Source organism: Chlamydomonas reinhardtii, chromosome 9 (genome assembly GCF_000002595.2).
Source record: "Chlamydomonas reinhardtii strain CC-503 cw92 mt+ chromosome 9, whole genome shotgun sequence".
In the NCBI taxonomy this organism is placed as follows: Eukaryota; Viridiplantae; Chlorophyta; class Chlorophyceae; order Chlamydomonadales; family Chlamydomonadaceae; genus Chlamydomonas; species Chlamydomonas reinhardtii.
Window position 1 is genome coordinate 4,287,783 of NC_057012.1, and position 16,897 is coordinate 4,304,679.

General features: G+C 67.3%; 2 protein-coding genes across 2 annotated transcripts; one reads left to right on the forward strand and one right to left on the reverse strand.

Moving 5' to 3' along the window:
• Window positions 1-18: 18 nt before the first annotated feature.
• Window positions 19-6,536, forward strand: CHLRE_09g394695v5 (uncharacterized protein). Its single transcript, XM_043065725.1, has 12 exons — window positions 19-443; window positions 607-1,110; window positions 1,310-1,511; window positions 1,716-1,857; window positions 2,050-2,560; window positions 2,737-2,891; window positions 3,115-3,287; window positions 3,598-3,689; window positions 3,878-4,011; window positions 4,181-4,359; window positions 4,604-4,818; window positions 4,959-6,536. Exons 1-12 carry the CDS (start codon window positions 110-112, stop codon window positions 6,311-6,313), a joined length of 3,996 nt encoding a protein of 1,331 aa, XP_042921235.1. The 5' UTR covers window positions 19-109; the 3' UTR covers window positions 6,314-6,536.
• A 75-nt stretch (window positions 6,537-6,611) lies between these two features.
• Window positions 6,612-16,858, reverse strand: CHLRE_09g394732v5 (uncharacterized protein). Its single transcript, XM_043065727.1, has 19 exons — window positions 16,506-16,858; window positions 16,332-16,434; window positions 16,015-16,216; window positions 15,820-15,861; window positions 14,723-15,634; window positions 13,703-14,515; window positions 11,487-13,529; window positions 11,119-11,334; window positions 10,738-11,003; window positions 10,356-10,461; window positions 9,997-10,188; window positions 9,609-9,782; window positions 9,193-9,420; window positions 8,972-9,033; window positions 8,615-8,744; window positions 8,336-8,476; window positions 7,915-8,187; window positions 7,585-7,731; window positions 6,612-7,382 (listed from the first exon to the last, which is right to left on the reverse strand). Exons 1-19 carry the CDS (start codon window positions 16,522-16,524, stop codon window positions 7,197-7,199), a joined length of 6,255 nt encoding a protein of 2,084 aa, XP_042921236.1. The 5' UTR covers window positions 16,525-16,858; the 3' UTR covers window positions 6,612-7,196.
• Between the last annotated feature and the right edge of the window lie 39 nt (window positions 16,859-16,897).

Below are 16,897 nucleotides of genomic sequence, written 5' to 3' on the forward strand. Positions count from 1 at the left end.
ATGTTGTGATGGAAACGATATAAAGCAACTTCGGGCTCAGAAGCCCCAACCAGTTGCCCAAAGCAAGTGATTGTTGACCGCGAGAAGTCGTTGTCGCCAGCGCTGGAAAATGGCGAGCCCTGGTGCAGATGACCAGCGCACATACATTCTCAGCATCAGTTTCTTGGACGGCAAGGGTTTCGGGCCGGAGTTGCAGGCCGTGACCTGCGCGGCCACCTTTGCTGGGGAGACCAAGCTGACCCCCTACAGCGTGGGCAGGGAGACGCATGTATGGAACACCACCATGCAGTGGCGCGTGACGATGGACCAGTTCCGCCGCCTGTCGGCGCTGGGGCAGAAGGACTGCAAGGTGGTGCTGTCCGCCAAGGATGGCACCAAGCTTGGGTGGTTTCTCATCGACATGCGCGCAGCCAAGCTGCAAGCGCAGTACAAAAAGGACGACGGTAGGGGAGGGATTGCTGTCGGGACAAGGTGCAGCCATGCAACTGCCAGCGCAATCACAGCCTTCCTGCATCAGCACAATAATACGGAGCCGGCATCAGGCGCGGGCGGACGCCGTAAGCGCTAGCTAACTCGCTGACCCCTATTCCCCCATGCTCGCTGCAGGCGTGTGGAACACTCTCTCCGGCGCAAAGAAGGGCGAGACGCCGCAGGTGTGCGTCATGGCGTTGTTCTACGAGGACCGACCGGACGCCTGGTCGCCGGGGCCCAAGCAGGCCTCGCCCGGGCGCCAGCGCGCCCCCGGGCGTAAGCCCGCCGCCGCCAGCCGCGCAAACGGCGGCGGCGACGGCGCCGACGACGTCGGCGCCGGCGGCGACCTCCCGGGCCCGGGCGACGGCGCCGCCTTTCCTAGCGCTCAGGCAGCAGGAGGTGGCGACGCCGGCGCTGGTGACGGCGCGGGGTTTGTGGCGGCAGGGGAGCCGCCTGGCGCCAACCCGACTGCGGGGCTGCCCAACTTCGGCAGCCCGCCGCGGCGCGGCCCCGCCGACGACGGCCCGTTCCGGCACTTCGCGCTGACGGTGGACGTGCGCAGCTTCCAGAGCACCAAGCGCCTGCCGCTCAGCAGCGCCAGCGTGTACGTGCAGGCCGTGCTGCCGGCGGAGCTGCTAGGTGGGGCGGTGGTGGACTGGCGGGAGGGCTCGGGTTCGGGGCGGCGGGCGTGATGGCAGAAAGCAAGAGCGAGCTCGGGTACTACGTCAGGGAGCATTGCTTACCGACACCGCACATCCTGCCATCGCACCAACCACCCATCACCACCGCGGCCCCTCCACTGCTACCCTCCCCCCCCCCCTTTGACAACTCGCGACAGAGCTGGTGGTGGGCAGCGGCTTCAAGCTGCCCTCGCGCCTGGCGCCGCTGACCAGCCACCCCGCGGTGGACATCCCGCGCGGGGCGGAGGGCGCGGTGCCCAACGCCTACGGCACGCTGGAGTTCTCGGCGGGGGTGGTGGAGCTGGCGCGGGTGCTGGCGCGGGAGCCGCGCATCAGCGTTGAGGCCTGGCACAAGGAGCGGTGAGGCGGCGGGGGCCGGGAGTGATGCAGGGAGGAGGGGTAGAGGGTGCGACGGACTGCCTCGGTTCCGCTCGAAGAAACGTGGGCAGTAGCAGGAGGCGGCAGTCGGCAGAGTCAAGTTCGTACCTGCCCATGTTTTTGCCCTGGCGGCGCCTCACCTCCCCCTGCTCCCTCCCCTGCTCCTCTCTGCTCCTGCCCCCGCAGGTTCCGCACCGACATGCTGCTGGGCTCGGGCAGTGTGCCGCTGACGCCGCTGCTACAGGGCGCCTGGGTGGACGGCTACGCGCCGCTGTTCGCCGTGGTGGCCAGCAGCGTGGGCGGCGAGCTGCGGGAGGAGCGGGTGCAGGTAGGTGCGCCGGGGGGCTGTGGGGGGCTGTGGGGGGATGGGAGATAGGCCGCTTGGAGGCGGCATCGTGGCACCGGATGCAAGGGAGCGTAAGGACCAGGGTGCCTTGGGCGCCAGCTGCCGGCGGTTCTGTGCTTATGGTTGCCAATGCTAAAGTGCCGTGTTGCTGCATGCTTGCGTAAATCGTTGCAGATGGGCATGTTGCGTGTGGTGCTGGCACTGGAGGACAAGGGCCCCGCGCCGCAGCCCGGCAGTGAGGCAGCAGCCGCCGCTGTGGCCGCCGCCGCGGCTGGGGGCGGTGGCGCCGCGCGCACCTCCGCGCTTGTGGCTGCCACCTCTGCTCCCGCGGCGGCGGCTGCGGCTGCCGCCAAGCCCGACCCCTATGCGGCGGACGGTGACACTGGCGGCCTTGATGCACTTGTTGCTGCACCTGCCAACATCGGCGCCGCCGCTGGGGACGGTGGACTTCAGGTCCGTGAGATTTATCCCGACCCCACCGCTGCCACCAGGGCGGCGGCCGCCGCGGACGCTGCCGCGGTGGGCCTGCCGGCCGCGCACGCGGTAGCGCCGCCGCCGGCGCTGCTGCTGCCGCCGCCGCCCGCCATGGCTCTGGGTGGTGGCCCTGTGCGGCCGCCATCTGGCATGGGGCTGCAGGGCTCGCCCGAGTTCGAGGCGGCCTGGGAGCTGGAGGTCTGGAAGAAGGGTGAGCGCCGCTGAGGGAGGCAGAGTCGCTGTCGTGTGGTTCTCTGTTGCGCGGCGTCGGCTCACCCCCCGTCCACAAACTGCCCGCCCCCCCCCCAAAAAAGGCTACAAGCCTCCACCCCACGATGTCCTGAGCACCCCTGCATCCCTCCCCACGCGTCCCTGCCATGCCTGCAGCTGAGGAGGCGCGCTGGCGCTCGGAGCTGCGCGAGCGCGAGGCGCAGCGCATGATGGTGCTGGAGGCGGAGTGGCGGCGGCGGGAGCGGGCGCGCGAGGCAGAGATCGGCGCGCTCAAGGCCGAGTACCTGGGGCTGGAGGACCGGGCGCAGCAGGTGTGTGGAGGCATGGAAGGGTTGAGTGCGGTGCGGTGAAGGGTTGCGGGGCAGGGAGCAAGAAACAAGGACAAGTCTGCCCAATGTCGCAGTGCCATAGCATGATGACCATGATGGCATCACGGCCCTATGCCACAAGGCCTGCCCTTCACAATGCTCGCTCCCCCCCCGTCTTCGGTTTTGGTTTCGTTTGGGCTGGTATTTACAACCCCCTCCCTTACAGGTGCTGTCCTCGGCCGAGGCCCGGGAGCGGCGCATCCTGGCCGCCGAGGAGGCGCTGCTGCGGCGGCGCAAGGAGCTGGAGCGGGAGGCGGGGTCGCGCCTGGCAGAGGCGGAGGCGGCGGTTCGGCGGCTGCAGGTGGAGTGCGAGCACCAGCTGGACATCGAGCGGGACAGGTGCGTGCGAGAGCAGGTGGGGGCGCGGCGGGCGTGGCGGGCGTGGCCGTGTGGCTGCGTGTGTGGACGGATGCATCGCGTGTGTGCTGGTGTGGGTGTCGTGATGCGCGGGTGTTTGGGATGGCGGCTGTCTCAGAGGCGTGGCTTGCGCGCTCCGTGCAGCCCCTTACTGTGCTCCCCACTCACCCACACTCTGCCATCCTACTCGGTCCCGTCGCCCCCGTGCGCCGCGCCCCTCACACCCCTTGGCACTTGTTTATCCGATCTTTCAAGACAGCTAGGCAGCTAAACCTCATTCGCCCTTGCACAGGAACGCCGAGCTGGTGCGGCGTGTGGCCATGCTGGAGGAGCGGCTGGCGGCGTCTGACGCCAGGTGCCTGGCAGTGGAGAACGAGTTCGCGGGTGCGTGTGGGATATGGTATGGATGGTGGGTGGGCACGGTGGATGCGTTGGGTTGTTCCACCAGAACGCAGTCTGCGCGGCAAGGGTATTTCCTTTGTCGCCTGTGCGCCATCCTGGCTTCGGCTTTCAACGCATTCAAACACCTCAACCTCCCTGCCCCCCCCCTTTGTTCCGTGTGTCTGTTTCAGACTTCCGCGCCGCTTCGCGCTCCACTCCTGAGGCAGAGCTGGCTCGGCAGCTGGCGGCGGCGCGGGAGGCGGCCAAGGCGGCGGAGGTGCGCGCCGCAAAGGCCGCCAAGGCCAAGCAGGGCTACAAAGACCAGGTGCGTGCGCATTGTACCTGCAACAGTTGGCAGAGCAGTGGACACGTACGGTATATGTATGGTAGTTTGGAGCTGTGCGCGTTCCACAACTGCCCTTGTGTTGGAGCCGAAACCACAGCCGCATGCCTGTCTAAATGTTCTGCAATGCCGCGGTGTGTGTTCGCCACAGGTCCGCAAGCTGGCCGAGCAGCTGGCCTCGCTGCAGCGGCGACGCCAGCGGGATGAGGACGTCGCGTTCGGGCGGCCTGCGGGTGCCGGGCTGGGCGGCGGCGGTGGCGGCGGCCAGCTGAGCATGTCGCTGGTGGGGCCGCCGATGAGCCTGCGGGCGGCGGCCGAAGACCAGATCAGGTGAGCAGCGTTACAGGCTGCGGGCACGGGCTGCGGGCCTGCCGCCGCCTGGTAGTGGCCCTGGCTGTGCCTGTGCGTTTGCGTGCCGGCAGTCTGGTGCGGCTGATCTTGGCAGCCAAAGCTGGAGCCGGTAGTCGGTGTTGTTCCCCTTGGTGCCTCAAGTACGGTTATCATCGTCGTGGGAAGTACTCGCTCGGCGGCAATTGCGTGTGCTCCGCATGTGCTTGTGCGCCACCGCCAACAGGGCCGCGAGCTCGCAGCAGCAGGAGCTGGCAGCCATGCGGCTGCAGCTGCAGGCCATCAAGGCCGCCGCCCTGGCGCAGCTGTCGCCGAGCTCGTCGCCCCGCGCCGTCCAGGACGCCTCAGCCGCCGCCACGCAGTCAGCTGCTGGGGGTGGCGCTGGGGCAGCGGCTGCCGATGACGCGCCGGACCTGCGAAATTCCGACCAGCAGCGCGACGGTGCGTGTAGAGATTAGCACACAGCTACACATGCCTCTCCTGACTGCTCACTCAGCCATGCAATCCGTCACATCAGCGGGAAGGCGACAAGTGCTACTCACCGCGCTGTGTTACCTGAATCTATTGCACCTCCCCCGCAGGCCGCCATGCAGCCGAGCGGCAACCCGCTGCAGCCGCTGGTGCCGGCACTGCAGCAGTGCCAGGTGGCGGCGCGGCCTCTCGGGGGGCATCAGTCGCCAGCGAGGCAGCCCGCTCGCTCTTCCCGCCCGAGCCCACCCCGGCCAGCTCCGCCTCCAGGCCTGCGGGCTCAGGGCCTGGCGCGCCGTCGGCACAGGGCGGCGGACCGCCGCGCTCTGCTGCAGCAGCCTCAACGACAACGACCAGCAGCAGCAGCGATCCCACCAGCAGCTCTTCGGTCTCCGCCCCCTCTGCAGGCATGGCGGCCGTCACTGCGGGTCAACTGCGGCACGCACATGAGGACTTGTATGCCGCCGCGGCGGCCGCGCAGCAGCGGCTGTTCCCGGCAGCAGCACAGCGCGCCCCGGCAGGCCAGGCGGGCAGCAGCGGCAGCGCCCCAGCCGGCCCCGCCCACAGCGGCGGTGGCGACCGCTGGGCGGCGCCGCGAGTGGCTGCCAGCGCGCCCGGGGGGCCCGGCGTCGCCTCCGGAGCCTCACCGCCGTCAGTCGCCGCGACGCCGCAGTCTGCGACCCCGCAAGCCACAGCGGCTGGGACCGACTCAGCGCCCCCGTCAGTCGCCGCTTCGGCGTCTGCATCAGCGCCGTCCACTTCTGCGGCGGCGGCGGCGGCGGCACAGCGGACCTCCGCTCCCTCCTTGTCACAGGCTGCTCACGGGCCTGGGCAGCCGCTGGGTCAAGGCGGTGATAGCCGCCCCAGCGCCGCCAGCAACGCGAACCCGCCACGCAACGACGGCGGAGCCGGCGGCCGCGCTGCCGGGCCAGGCGCGGGTGCTGCCGGTGGTGCTGGTGCTCTGTCGGATGAGGAGAAGCGCAGCCTCGCGGACCACCTCGCCACCGCCCACCAGTGGCGTCAGCAGCAGCAGCAGTACGCGAGGGAGGCTGAGGGCTTCTCGCCTGCCAGCTCGGCCGCCGCCGCCGCCGCCTCAGCACCCTCCTGGTTGGAGCACGGCCGCGAGTTCCTAGCTGCGCAGCAGCAGCAGCAGCCCTACTCCAGCTCCCAGCAGGCGGCCTATTCCTACAGCGCAGGCGACCTCGGCGGCGGCGGGAGCAGTGGCGGCAGCATCGGGGCTGGCGGCGGCGGCGGTGGTGACGGCGGCAGTTATAACATGTACGGCAGCGGCAGCAGCTTCCGGGACCTGGTGGGCCCCACGGCAGACCTGGCCGAGATCCAGCGGTTGACACGGCGGAAGATGGAGCTGTTGCAGAGCGGCGCGTACGGCCTGCACGACACGGTTATTCGGTTGTTGGACGAGCGGATCCAGGCCCTCATGGCAGAGAGCGCCGGGCTGCCGGCGTAGAGGAAGGGAGGGTTGGGGAGTGTTGCGAGGTGGAAGCTGACGGGCAAGGCTGTATGACCGACGTGCTTGCATGTGTGACTATAGCCCTGTCTGGCATGACTGGGGAGTGACATTCATGTGAACAAGACGTCAGCGTTGGTGTCCGGTGATCATGGCCAAGTGGCCAACTGCAAAGTTGGCTAAGATTCAAAGCGTCCGCCTCCGCTTGTAACACTGCGAGCAGCATCCAAGTCCTTGTGCCATGGCGCAATGTGCAGCTGTGAGAACAGTAGAGGCTGTGGAGCACGCGCAACTTTGGTCTGAACATTGGTTACATCCTGAATTGCGCAGTGCAGAACTGCAGACTCGCAAAAGGGACCTCAGTGACCTTCGCACTCCGCAGCACGCTTTAGCAATCCCATAATGCTCTGCGCCTTGCCCCGCTCTGACCCACTCCTGGCGTGCCGCACGCCTACAGCGCCTTCCTTGTTCCGTCCTTCCCTTTACATGTCAAATTTTATAATGCCTGTCAATTCTGATAGTCCACGCAGTACTTCGCTCGAGATACCTGGCACAGATCATGCTTTTTACGCACTACCTGATGTTAGTTCCACACACGGTACCGTATTGTGATACTGCACAAGCGCTTTTGCGCACGTTGACAAGACGGCCTCTCTTATCACTTACACCCTCTCTCCACACGCACGCGACTGCTGCCCAGCTCTCCTCCACAGCCAACGGCTCTTCAAGCCACGCACGCCAACGTCCCCCGACACCACGCCCTCCCCACCTCCATCACCATGTGGCCTGAAGTGACAGCGCTTTGGCCAGCAGCTTGCAGTGCACTCCAGCGCACTCAGCGTCTGGCTCTCGCACCCCCGAACCACCAGACCGCGGTCACCCTCTACCGCCCCAGCTCCTCCTGCTGCAGCCGCAGCACCTCCTGTGTGCCGCGCAGCTCCGCCGCCAGTGTGGCCAGCTGCTCCCTCAGGCCCGAGATCACCTCGTCCTTGCGAGCCAGGGTGGCCTTGACGCGCGCCTCCACGTGCGCCATCTCCGCGCCGTGCTTATTCCGCATCTCAGACATCTCCTGCGTTCGTTGGAAGACGGGGGAACAGCAAGGCGGAGTGGAGTTGTATGTGAAGGCCAGGTGCGTTTGGGTTTGGGTTGGGGCGTGCGGCATGGCAAAGCGCCACGTGAGGGGGCTGCATCACGTGGGGTAGCCATGCGGCATGCTTGTGCCGCATGAGGCGGGCAGGCGGCCTTGCGGCACAGTACGGCATTGGGCTCACCTGGTGCGTGGCGGCCAGTCGCGCCTCCACCGCCTGCCGCTCACGGTTGGCTGCCGCCGCGGCCTCCGCCGCCACCGCGGCCTTGTCAGCACCCAGTGAGCGCAGGTCGCGCTCTCGGGCGGCGGCCTCCTCCTTGGCGACGCCAACCTGCAACAGCACGCGTCCATCACACAGTCCACACACCACATTGCCGGTTTCACGTCGACTCTCACAACACACACGCATTGGTACATAGCACCAAGCCAGCACGCACTACCGCGCAACCAAGCCGCCACCCGCTAGACTACCGCATAGCGCGCCTGCGCCGCCAACCCCCTGCAACCAGCCCACCTGCCCCTCCAGCCACCGAATGGTGCTGTTGCGCTGCTCCAGCTCTCGGCGCAGCTCGCTCGCGGCCAGCTCCGCCGCCGCCACCCGCTCCTCCGCCGTCTGCGCGGCCGCGCCCGCACAGCGGAAGCGCTCCGCCATCTTCGTCTCGGCCCGCTTGGCCTCTTTGAGCGCGGCTGTGGCCTTGGCGGCTGCCGCCTCCTCGCGGCGTCGGAAATCTTCTTTAAGCGACTCCACCGCTGCGGCGTGCTCCTCCTCCAGCCGGGTCATGACCGCCTGCGTTTTGCGGCATGCTGAGTCAGGGTCTCACGAATGCGCCGTAGCGAATGAGACAAGTCGCCAGTCGCAGCTCCCCATTCTGTGCTTTCGGCACCGAAGAACGCGGGCCGTACCGTTCACCACGCCCCAGTGCCGCGCTGCCCACCTGTATCTCGCTGTTTCGCTCCTCCAGCAGCTTCTCCCGGATGGCCGCCACCCGCTCCGCCACCTCCTTGCGGGCGCGCTCCGCCATGGCCGCCCGCCAGCCCTCCTGCCCGGTCTCGTACTGCTCCCGCAGCGACTCGATCTGCGGGCAGGACAGTCGAGCGCTTTTCGAGTGCTGCGCTTGTGGAAACGTTGTTTAAAGCCGTTACCCACCGCACAAGGCACAGCACTATCGAACTTACACTTGGGGTCTTACGAGTTGCAGCGCCCTGCCCCGCACCTGCTTGTCGTGTGCCTTCCGCAGCGCCTCCTTCTCACGGCGCCAGTCTTCCTCCATGTCGCGCTGCCGGGCCTCGGCCGCCTCCCGCGCCGAGCTCAGCGCCTCCTCGTAGCGCTTCTTGTCCTCCTTCCTGCGGTGGCGACACACACACACACACACACACACACACACACAGCCAACACAGGATTGCGACACAAACATACGGTGGCTTCCACCGTGGCCGAAGTCCCACGGTTTGCTAATCCCAACTCCAGACCGCCAAGGCGAGAGGGATGGAGCAGTGGAGCCTTGAAATTGTGGCCGAAGTGCCATGTCCTCCCAATCCCAAGATTTCCAACCCGCAATGATGTGCCGCACCTGGCCTGCTCCAGATGCTCCAGCCGGAGGTCGGCGTCGGAAACCAGCCGCATACGCTGGGTCTGTGGGTCACGGGTCGTAGCAAAGTTACGAGCAGGTCTGCGTCAAATGCGTCATGTCTATGCTACCACAGCACGGAGACCACAGCCTGGGTGCCCCCACAAGCGTGCACCACAGCCAGCAACAGTCCCGCCCTCGCACCGTCGCCACCCGCGCCGCACCTGCAGCTGCTGCTCGTAGCGCTCGCTGACCTCCCGCAGCCGCACCCCCGCCGAGGCGCGCTCCTTCTCCACCGCCTCCTCGGCCTCCCGCGCCATGCGCTCCTTGAGCTGACGCACCGCCGCCTCGTTCTGCGCCACGTAGGTGTCCAGGTGCCGCCGCGCCTCATCCGCCGCCGCCTGCTGCGCTGCCGACAGCTCCGCCTTGTGCCGCGACAGCAGCTTTTGCACCTGAGGTCAGGGAATCGATTGAGGTATACCGCAATTCACGTGCTCAGACGCAGCCCATGTCGGGAGTGACGGCGGCAGCGGCGGTGGACTTGCCTTAACAGCATTGACGAATGACGCATGTACATAGCCGCACGCCGGCGTCTGCACAGCTTTGGCGTGCAGAACGCCCTCGACCTGGGGGCCCTCACCTCTCCCTCCAGTCCCTTGACGGTCATATCCTTGATCTCCGTCGCCTTGGCCGCCATCCACGCCTCCCGCCGCTGCTTCTCCGCCGCCGCCCAGCCCTCCTTCTGCCGCCGCAGCTCCGCCGCCCAGCCCTCCTTCAGCTTGGCAATAGCGCGCTCCTGCTTATCGTCCGCACCCTGCAGTGGAAGCCGGCGCACACGACACAAGCATGTAAGGTACGTCACAAGGCACACAAAAATCCTTGGCAAAGCGCCGGACGCGTCTCCTCCCATCTCCAGCACCAGCCCCTTACGTACCTCCGCCTCACTGCTGCACCTGCCAATCTCCTATGAAAACCGCATGCACACTTCCCACCCATTCACCCGCCCATCCCTGCAGCCCTTGCCTCACCTTGACCGCCGCCTCCAGCTGCTCCGTCCTGGCCGTGAGCGCCTCCTTGTCCGCCAGAAGCCGGTCCACGAAGGCCAGGTGTCGGGCCACGGCGCCCTCGTACTCGGCCCGCTGCACCGCCAGCAGCTCATTCAGCCGCGCATCCGCCTCCAGAGCCATGGAGCGCTGCGCCGCCGTCAGCGCCTCCACCTCCTGCGCGCGGAGGCAGCAAGGATGGGCGCTCACATCAGAGGGGTGCTGTATGTGCACTGTGGTGTATGCGTGCATGCGTGCGGGATGTTGTTACGGTAATGTGGGCTGCTGTTTTTGGTATGAGGCACTGGTGTCGTTTTCGTGCACCGCGCTACATCCAGCCGCACCTGGCCCAGCTCGGCGATGCGGTCGTCCCGCTCGCTCACGTCCTCCTGCAACCGCCGGATCTTGGCGCGCACGCTCTCGTACACTGACTCAGCCAGGAAGGCCGGCCTGCGGTTTGTGACATGAGGTCAGCCACTCGGTTAGCCAGGGGGGGGCGGGCGAAGGGGCCTTGCACAGCAGAGGAAGCATGCAGACGAAAGAAGCTTCCAATCGTAGGACTACACAGGCCCCAGCACCAGAAAGACAAAGGGTACGCCACCGAATGCGGAGGAGCCGAGCGCCGGCACATGTTCGACAACCAAACGTCGGGCTTGCCTGGCTGAAGCACATAACCCCTCGTTTCCCTTGCTGTTTACTGAGAATGGAGATGACAACCCCGCCCACCTGCCAGTGGTGAGGCCTGACACGCCGCTGGCGGCACCCACGGAGGCAGCGTCGCCATCCCGCAGGTCGCCATCGTCGTCATAGCCCTGGTCGTCAAAGTCATCGCAGTCCTCTGTCGCACGGCGGCCATCATCGTCATAGCCCTGGTCCTGATCGAAACCGGAGCGGCGCGAGGAGGCTAGGCCTCGAGGGCGCGACTGGGAGCGGCCGTGCGCACGGGGTTGGCGGGAGCGGCCGCCCGCCTCGCTGAGTGCCGCAAGCGAGCGCTGTGGGTTGGGTTGGAGGGAGGGAGAAAGAGTGCGCGCGACAGCGTGGCATTGTTAGCGCTACAGGATGGGTCGGGCATTGGGCGGGTCCGGTGTCTCTAAGGAGAAGGCGCACCTGAGTCATAACCTGCGCGCCGCCCGCTGTGTGTGCTGTGCTTGGTCGGGCGGGGCCGGCGGAAGCTCCACGGGAGCGCATGGAGGCAGCAGCGGCTGTGGCCGGCCGACTGCCCGACCCGGGCACAGCGGCCATCGCCGCCAGGGCTGCGGCCGTGGAGGGCTCCGCCAGCAGCAGCGCTGGGGCAACCGCGGCACACGCCGCCTCCTGCTCAGCCTGCGTGTAGTGTTAGCATGGACGAGCAGCGATGTCGGTCTTGCATCTTAGAAAGGGGCGAGGTACCAGCGCGATGGAACAAAGCAGCAGGCATTACACGCAAGCACGCGCCCTGGCTCTGTGAACATGGACACAGGCGCCAACAAACTCACCTGCAACTCCACCTCATCCAGATACTTGAGGATGGACGTCATCTTCTCCGCCGTCAGGCTAGCCGCCACCTCGGCCTGCTGTGGCTGCCGGGGCTGCTGCTGCTGTTTATGGCCGGCACCGACTTTGGCTTTGCTGGCGGCGCCCTCTTGCTGCGGCTGCATGGCAGGTTGCTGCTGGGCCCGGGTCTGGAGGGCCTGCGGGTGGTCCCACCCGACGCCGCTGCTTGATGGGCGGCCGCTGCTGGCGGCCGGCTGTGACCGGCTTGCAGCAGCAGCTGCCGGCGCATCAGGCTGCACCTGTCGTGGCACAGGACGGTCATCGTGGCGGCCAGCTTCGTCCTGGGCACCGCCGCGGCGCTCCGCCCACACGTCTCCTGTTTGCTGGTGACCAGGTGCAGCCGCCGCCTCAGGCCGCCAGCGCGATGGCTCTTGTGCGCGCAGGCCGATTGTGATTGGCTCCTCAAAAGCTTCCTCGTCTTCCTCAGAGCCGTCAGATTCGGAGTCAGAGGAGACGCGGCGGCCAGGATGCCGCGACTGCCTCAGCTGCTGCGCGCGAGCGGACTGCTGCTGCTCCTGCGCACGCGGCTGGGCCGGCGGCGCTGCAGCAAAGGCAGAGGCAGGGCGCGGATGCCCCCTGCCGGACGGGCCGGCGAGCTCGTTGCCCTCACCTTCGCCAGCTGTCAGCCGGCGGTCGTGCACGCTGTGGTCGTGCCCCGCCCCGAGTGTGGCGGCAGCAGACATAGGCCGCCTGTGGCCATCATCAACGGCAACACTGTCACGGTTGTGGTTGTGGTTGTGGTTGTGGTGGTGCTGCTGCTGCTGCCGCTCGCGATGGTGAGGCTCCGCGTGCTGCCGCTCCGCCGGCGGGTGCGGGGCGTGCGGCTGCTGCTGCCACTGTTGTAACGGCAGTGGCCGCCGCTCTGCATGGCGGGACGCTTGCTGATCACTCCGTTCATGGCGGTCAAGCTCATCTTGCTCATCGCGCCCTCCGGCACCTGCAGTCGCCCTGCGGTTGCGCTCACCCATGCTCCGCAAGCTGGCTTCAAGGCCGTCACGGCTGCCGCCGTTCTCCTCCCGCTCAGCGTGGCGGCCCTGGTGGTGCTGTCCGCTCGTCCCTACGTCGCGATGCTGCCTATTATCGTGACTAGCGCGGTGCGAGCGGGCCTCATCGCTGCCGCCTTGCTGACTGTGGCTGTGGTGGTTGTGCTCAGGCGGCGGCGGGCGGCTTGAGGCGTTCTCGCCGCTGCCCCTGCTGCTCGAAGGGCTGTCACTGTTTGCATGCGGTGCCGCGGCCCATGCTGGTGCAGATGCCGAGGAGGGCAGCAAGGCACCTGTGGATGACAGCCCAAAGCCCCGCTGGGAGCCCTGCTGCCGCAGCCGCTGCAGCGCCTCCATCCGCCGCCCGCTGCCACCCTGCTGGCGCTGCTCCTGCTGGCCTGTCAGCACTGCGCCCGCCTGCGGCGCCAACAATGACGTCCCCGCTCCCTGTTTGTCAGCGTCATCGGAATCTTGGTGCTGTCGGCCGCCACTTGGGCGCGACTGGGCATCGTCCTCCACCCACGACATGGGGCCAGCGCCGGTGCCGGCCGGGAGCCCAGCGGCTCCGGCGACAGCGCCGCCTGCTTCACCGGTGATGGCAGACAGGGCTGGCGATGCCATGGCGGGGTTGGTGTCGGCGTCCAGAGAAGGCTCACGCAGCCGCAGGTTCTCCTGCTGCCCGGACGGCCTCTGGTCGAGCTGCTGCCCTGAGAGCTGCTGCTGCGGCTGCAGCGCCGGCGCTGCCCCGGACTCGGCACGAGACAAATTGCGCGATGCGCGCATGCCAGCTGCGCCGCGGTTAGCCGCCGGTTCCGTGGCAATCGGCTCCTCCGCCTGCGGGCAGGTACTCGTGATACCAGGCGCAGTTTGAGGCTGGGCAGGTGCATCAGCCTCGGCAGCGGCTGCGGCAGCTGCCGCCTCGGCCGCAGCACGGCGCCGGGGAGTCGCCACAAAGGTGTAGACCGCGTGGCCGCCCTTGTGAGTTTTGCGGGGCGTAGCGCGCACCTACGAAGCACATGCACACCAGCAACAACGAATCAGCGGATCAATGCCATAGAACGAAACCTGGAAAAGAAGGGTTAGCCCCAGCTAGGGCATGGACATACGCATCATGGACACACGCGGCTTCTGGCCTAGTGGCCACGTGGCAAGGCACACCAGGCTTCTGGCCTACTCACCGCGTGCGGGTTGTCCTCGTCCTCATCATATTCCATGGCCTCCTGCCACTCCGTGTCCTCCACATCCAGGCTGTCCTCAAACACCGACGTCGCCGCGCCCCTCACGCGGCCCGGAGATTCTACCAGCGCTGCGCCCGCGGTTGCAGGCCGGCGGCGGCCTCGGTCCGCATCCGCTAAGATGCTCTCCGCGCGAGCCTGGGCGTATGCGTCTGCCGCAGACACAGGACGCTTGCCGGGAGTGCCCGAACGGGCCCCCGCGGCTGCGCTGGTGTCGCCTTTGCCGTTGGCGCGAAGGCTTGCGAGGCCGGCCGCGGCTGCGGACTTGTGCGGCGTGTTCGAGCCCGAGCCCGAGCCCGGACCGGCGGCGGCTGCAGCCGGCAGGTTGCCCATGGCGTCCACGGAGGAGACGCCAGAGGCGGCAGACGCCGGTTTGGTGGCGCCTGCGGACATGGGCCGCTTGAGGGCGGGCAGCCGGGTGCTGGAGGGCTGCTTCTCCAGCGCACCTCCAGCGGCCGCACCGGAGGCAGGGGAGGCAGGCACGGCGACGGCGTGCCGGTCCACGGAGGCGTGCCGGCTCGGCAGCGGCAGGCCGCTCTCGTCCTCCCGCGCGCCATGGCCAGCAGACCTGGTGGCAGTAGCTGAGGGCTCGCCGGCGGGATGGGCGCTTGCGGCGCCGCCGCTGCGGGAAGCTCCATCGCTGCCGCTGCCAGCATCGGCTCCGCCCACCCCGCCGAGCAGCAGCTTCAGGCTGAGGCCGGAGGGGTCGTCGGCAAAGAGCTGCTGCAGAATGCGCTGCTCAGCGTCTCGCCGCACCTGAGTACGCACACGACAATCCAGGCTTTACTATAGCCATAGCTTTCACCTTCTGCTTAACTGCACGTGCATGTATAGTGCCTGCAATGCCTTCCCACATCCCTGCCTGGCAAGTGGCAGCCACCCCTGCTCACCCCGCCCACTCTTTCTTCCCTGTCGACATCGGCGCGCTATCCACAACGCGAGCCGCCGTGTCCCGTCCCTCACCTTGGCTTTCCATGCCTGCCACCGGCGCCAGTGCACCTGGATGACGCGCGCTGCAATGTCCCGCTTGAACAACTCGAAGGCGTCATCCGTCAGCGCCACACTCGAGGCCAGTGGCGACGCCACCGCCGCCGCAATGGAAAGCGACATGCGCATCACGCCGGCCCCGGAACCACCGCCACCAGTGCCAGCGGAGACAGGCGCGGCCCTGCTCCTGTTCAAGGACGCGCGAGCTGCGGCATCATGTGCGTATGCTGGTGCTGCTGATGCAGTCCGCCCTGGCCTATCTGCCGCTGTGGGCGTGCGAGAGCGAGAGGCGCCGGCGCCAGCGGTGCGCACGCCGCTGGGCGTGTGGCGCGTGGGCGACTGGTCGGGGCCCGCCGCTCCCGCCGTGTCGTCTGCGATGTCCTCCTCAATGTCGTCCTCCTCCTCCGCTTCTTCCTCCTGCAGCCCGCCCTGGCTGCTGCCACCCAGCCTGCCGCGCCCCAGGCTGTAGCGCCGGAGCAGCTCCTCGGCGTCGAACGACTCACTGCCGCGCGCGCCCCACTGCTGTTGCTGCTGCTGCCGACCATATGCCACCCCTGCTCCATCGGCATCGGCCCCAACACCAGCGCCAGCCCCATCCCCGGTCCCCACACCGGCTCCAGTGTCGGCGGTGGCGCCGAGCTCGGTGGCTGCTGCCGCTGCGGTGGAGGGTCGGGTGCGGTAGGCCTCCATGAAGTCCAAACTGAAGCTGAGTGAGCCGTCGTCATTGCGGCCGGCGACAAGGCCCAGCTGGCCGCTGCCGCTGCTGCTGGTGGTTGTGGTGCCGCTGTTGGTGCCGGGCTGCGCCGCTCCGGGGGTGGAGGTAGGGGCTCCGCCAGAGGCAGGCGGCGCGCGGTCATCGTCGTCAAAGGAGGTGTCGCGTGGCTCGGCCTGCCGCATTGACAGTACGGGTGCAGTGATGTTGGTTGCACGTGGGGAAGGAGTCCAGGAGGTACTACGATATGCCCAGCCCACACAGCGCAATCGCATGAAAGCTGCCAAGGCCCGTGGCTCGATGGCAGACCCTTGCTGGCCTGAGTGCAGCCCCTCGCGCTCAAGGAGGAAGGATGGCTCACCTTCTGGCGTCGCATGTATGCCAGGACCTCATCCCGCGCCACCTGCACAACGTGCACATGCGCCCCATCCTTTGACAGCCGCTTCCAGTCCAATGGCGTACGCCCTGGGCATGGCCTCATAAAGACGGTGCGCTGCAGTAAGCAGTGTTGCGCTGCAGCCTTTGCCCCGTGTGCCTTGCCCCCACGCTGCCGCACCTGCGCCCGGGCAACGCCGCGCCGCGGACTGTCGAAGCCCAGCGCATCGTCAACGCCTGCGCCCGAGCCCTTTCCCGAGCTACCAACGCCAGGCGCCTGCCTTGACAATTGCGCCAGCTTGTCAGCGCCCGACGCTTCCCGCCGGCCGCCCTTGTCCGGGTGCGCCCGGCCGCTCGCAGGCATGCCCGGCAAGTGGGCGTCTCTGCACGGCAGGGAGACGAAGCCGAGGGCCCGGCATCTACAACAGCCCGTGCGTGCCAGCCGTGCGTTCTGGGCCCGGTTCTGGGCCCCTCCAGGGCACGGTTCAGCACACGCACCTCGGCGCCTTTGCAGGCGAGCTGGCAACAGCAGGTGCCGCACCCTTCTTCGCAGGAAAGTGGGGCAGCTTTGGCGCTGTCGATCGACCCTGCGACGGTTCCTCTGCAAACATGGGAACACGAACCGCCTGGGTGAAGTGGGTCCTCGCTGTCCCACTTTAATGGATATCCTACCTTGAAGCTTAGCGCTCATTTTGGTCTTGAAGGGCGAAGCAGAGCGCCCCCCAAGTGGAGCGCTACGAAGTACTCCTCGCGAGTCCATGCCCGCTGCCGTTTACAACAACGTCAAGTCAGGTAGGCCCGAGACGAAAGATAAAACTCAAGGTAAAGCTGGCTGTATAATCATGTCAAAGTCACGTCCGTCGCGAGCGGACAAGCGAGTCTACAAGCGCATAGTTGACCGGCTGCAGCAGACAGCAAGGTTGCTCAGTAGTTCAGCTTCCGACCAATAGTAAATGCACAGAGTTCAAGTAGGAAATAATGCTTGCCTTACTACCCGAAGCCAGCGTTGAGTTTTTTTGGGCCGGTCGCGGATTTCGAGCGGATCCAGCCAGGCGGAGTGAAGA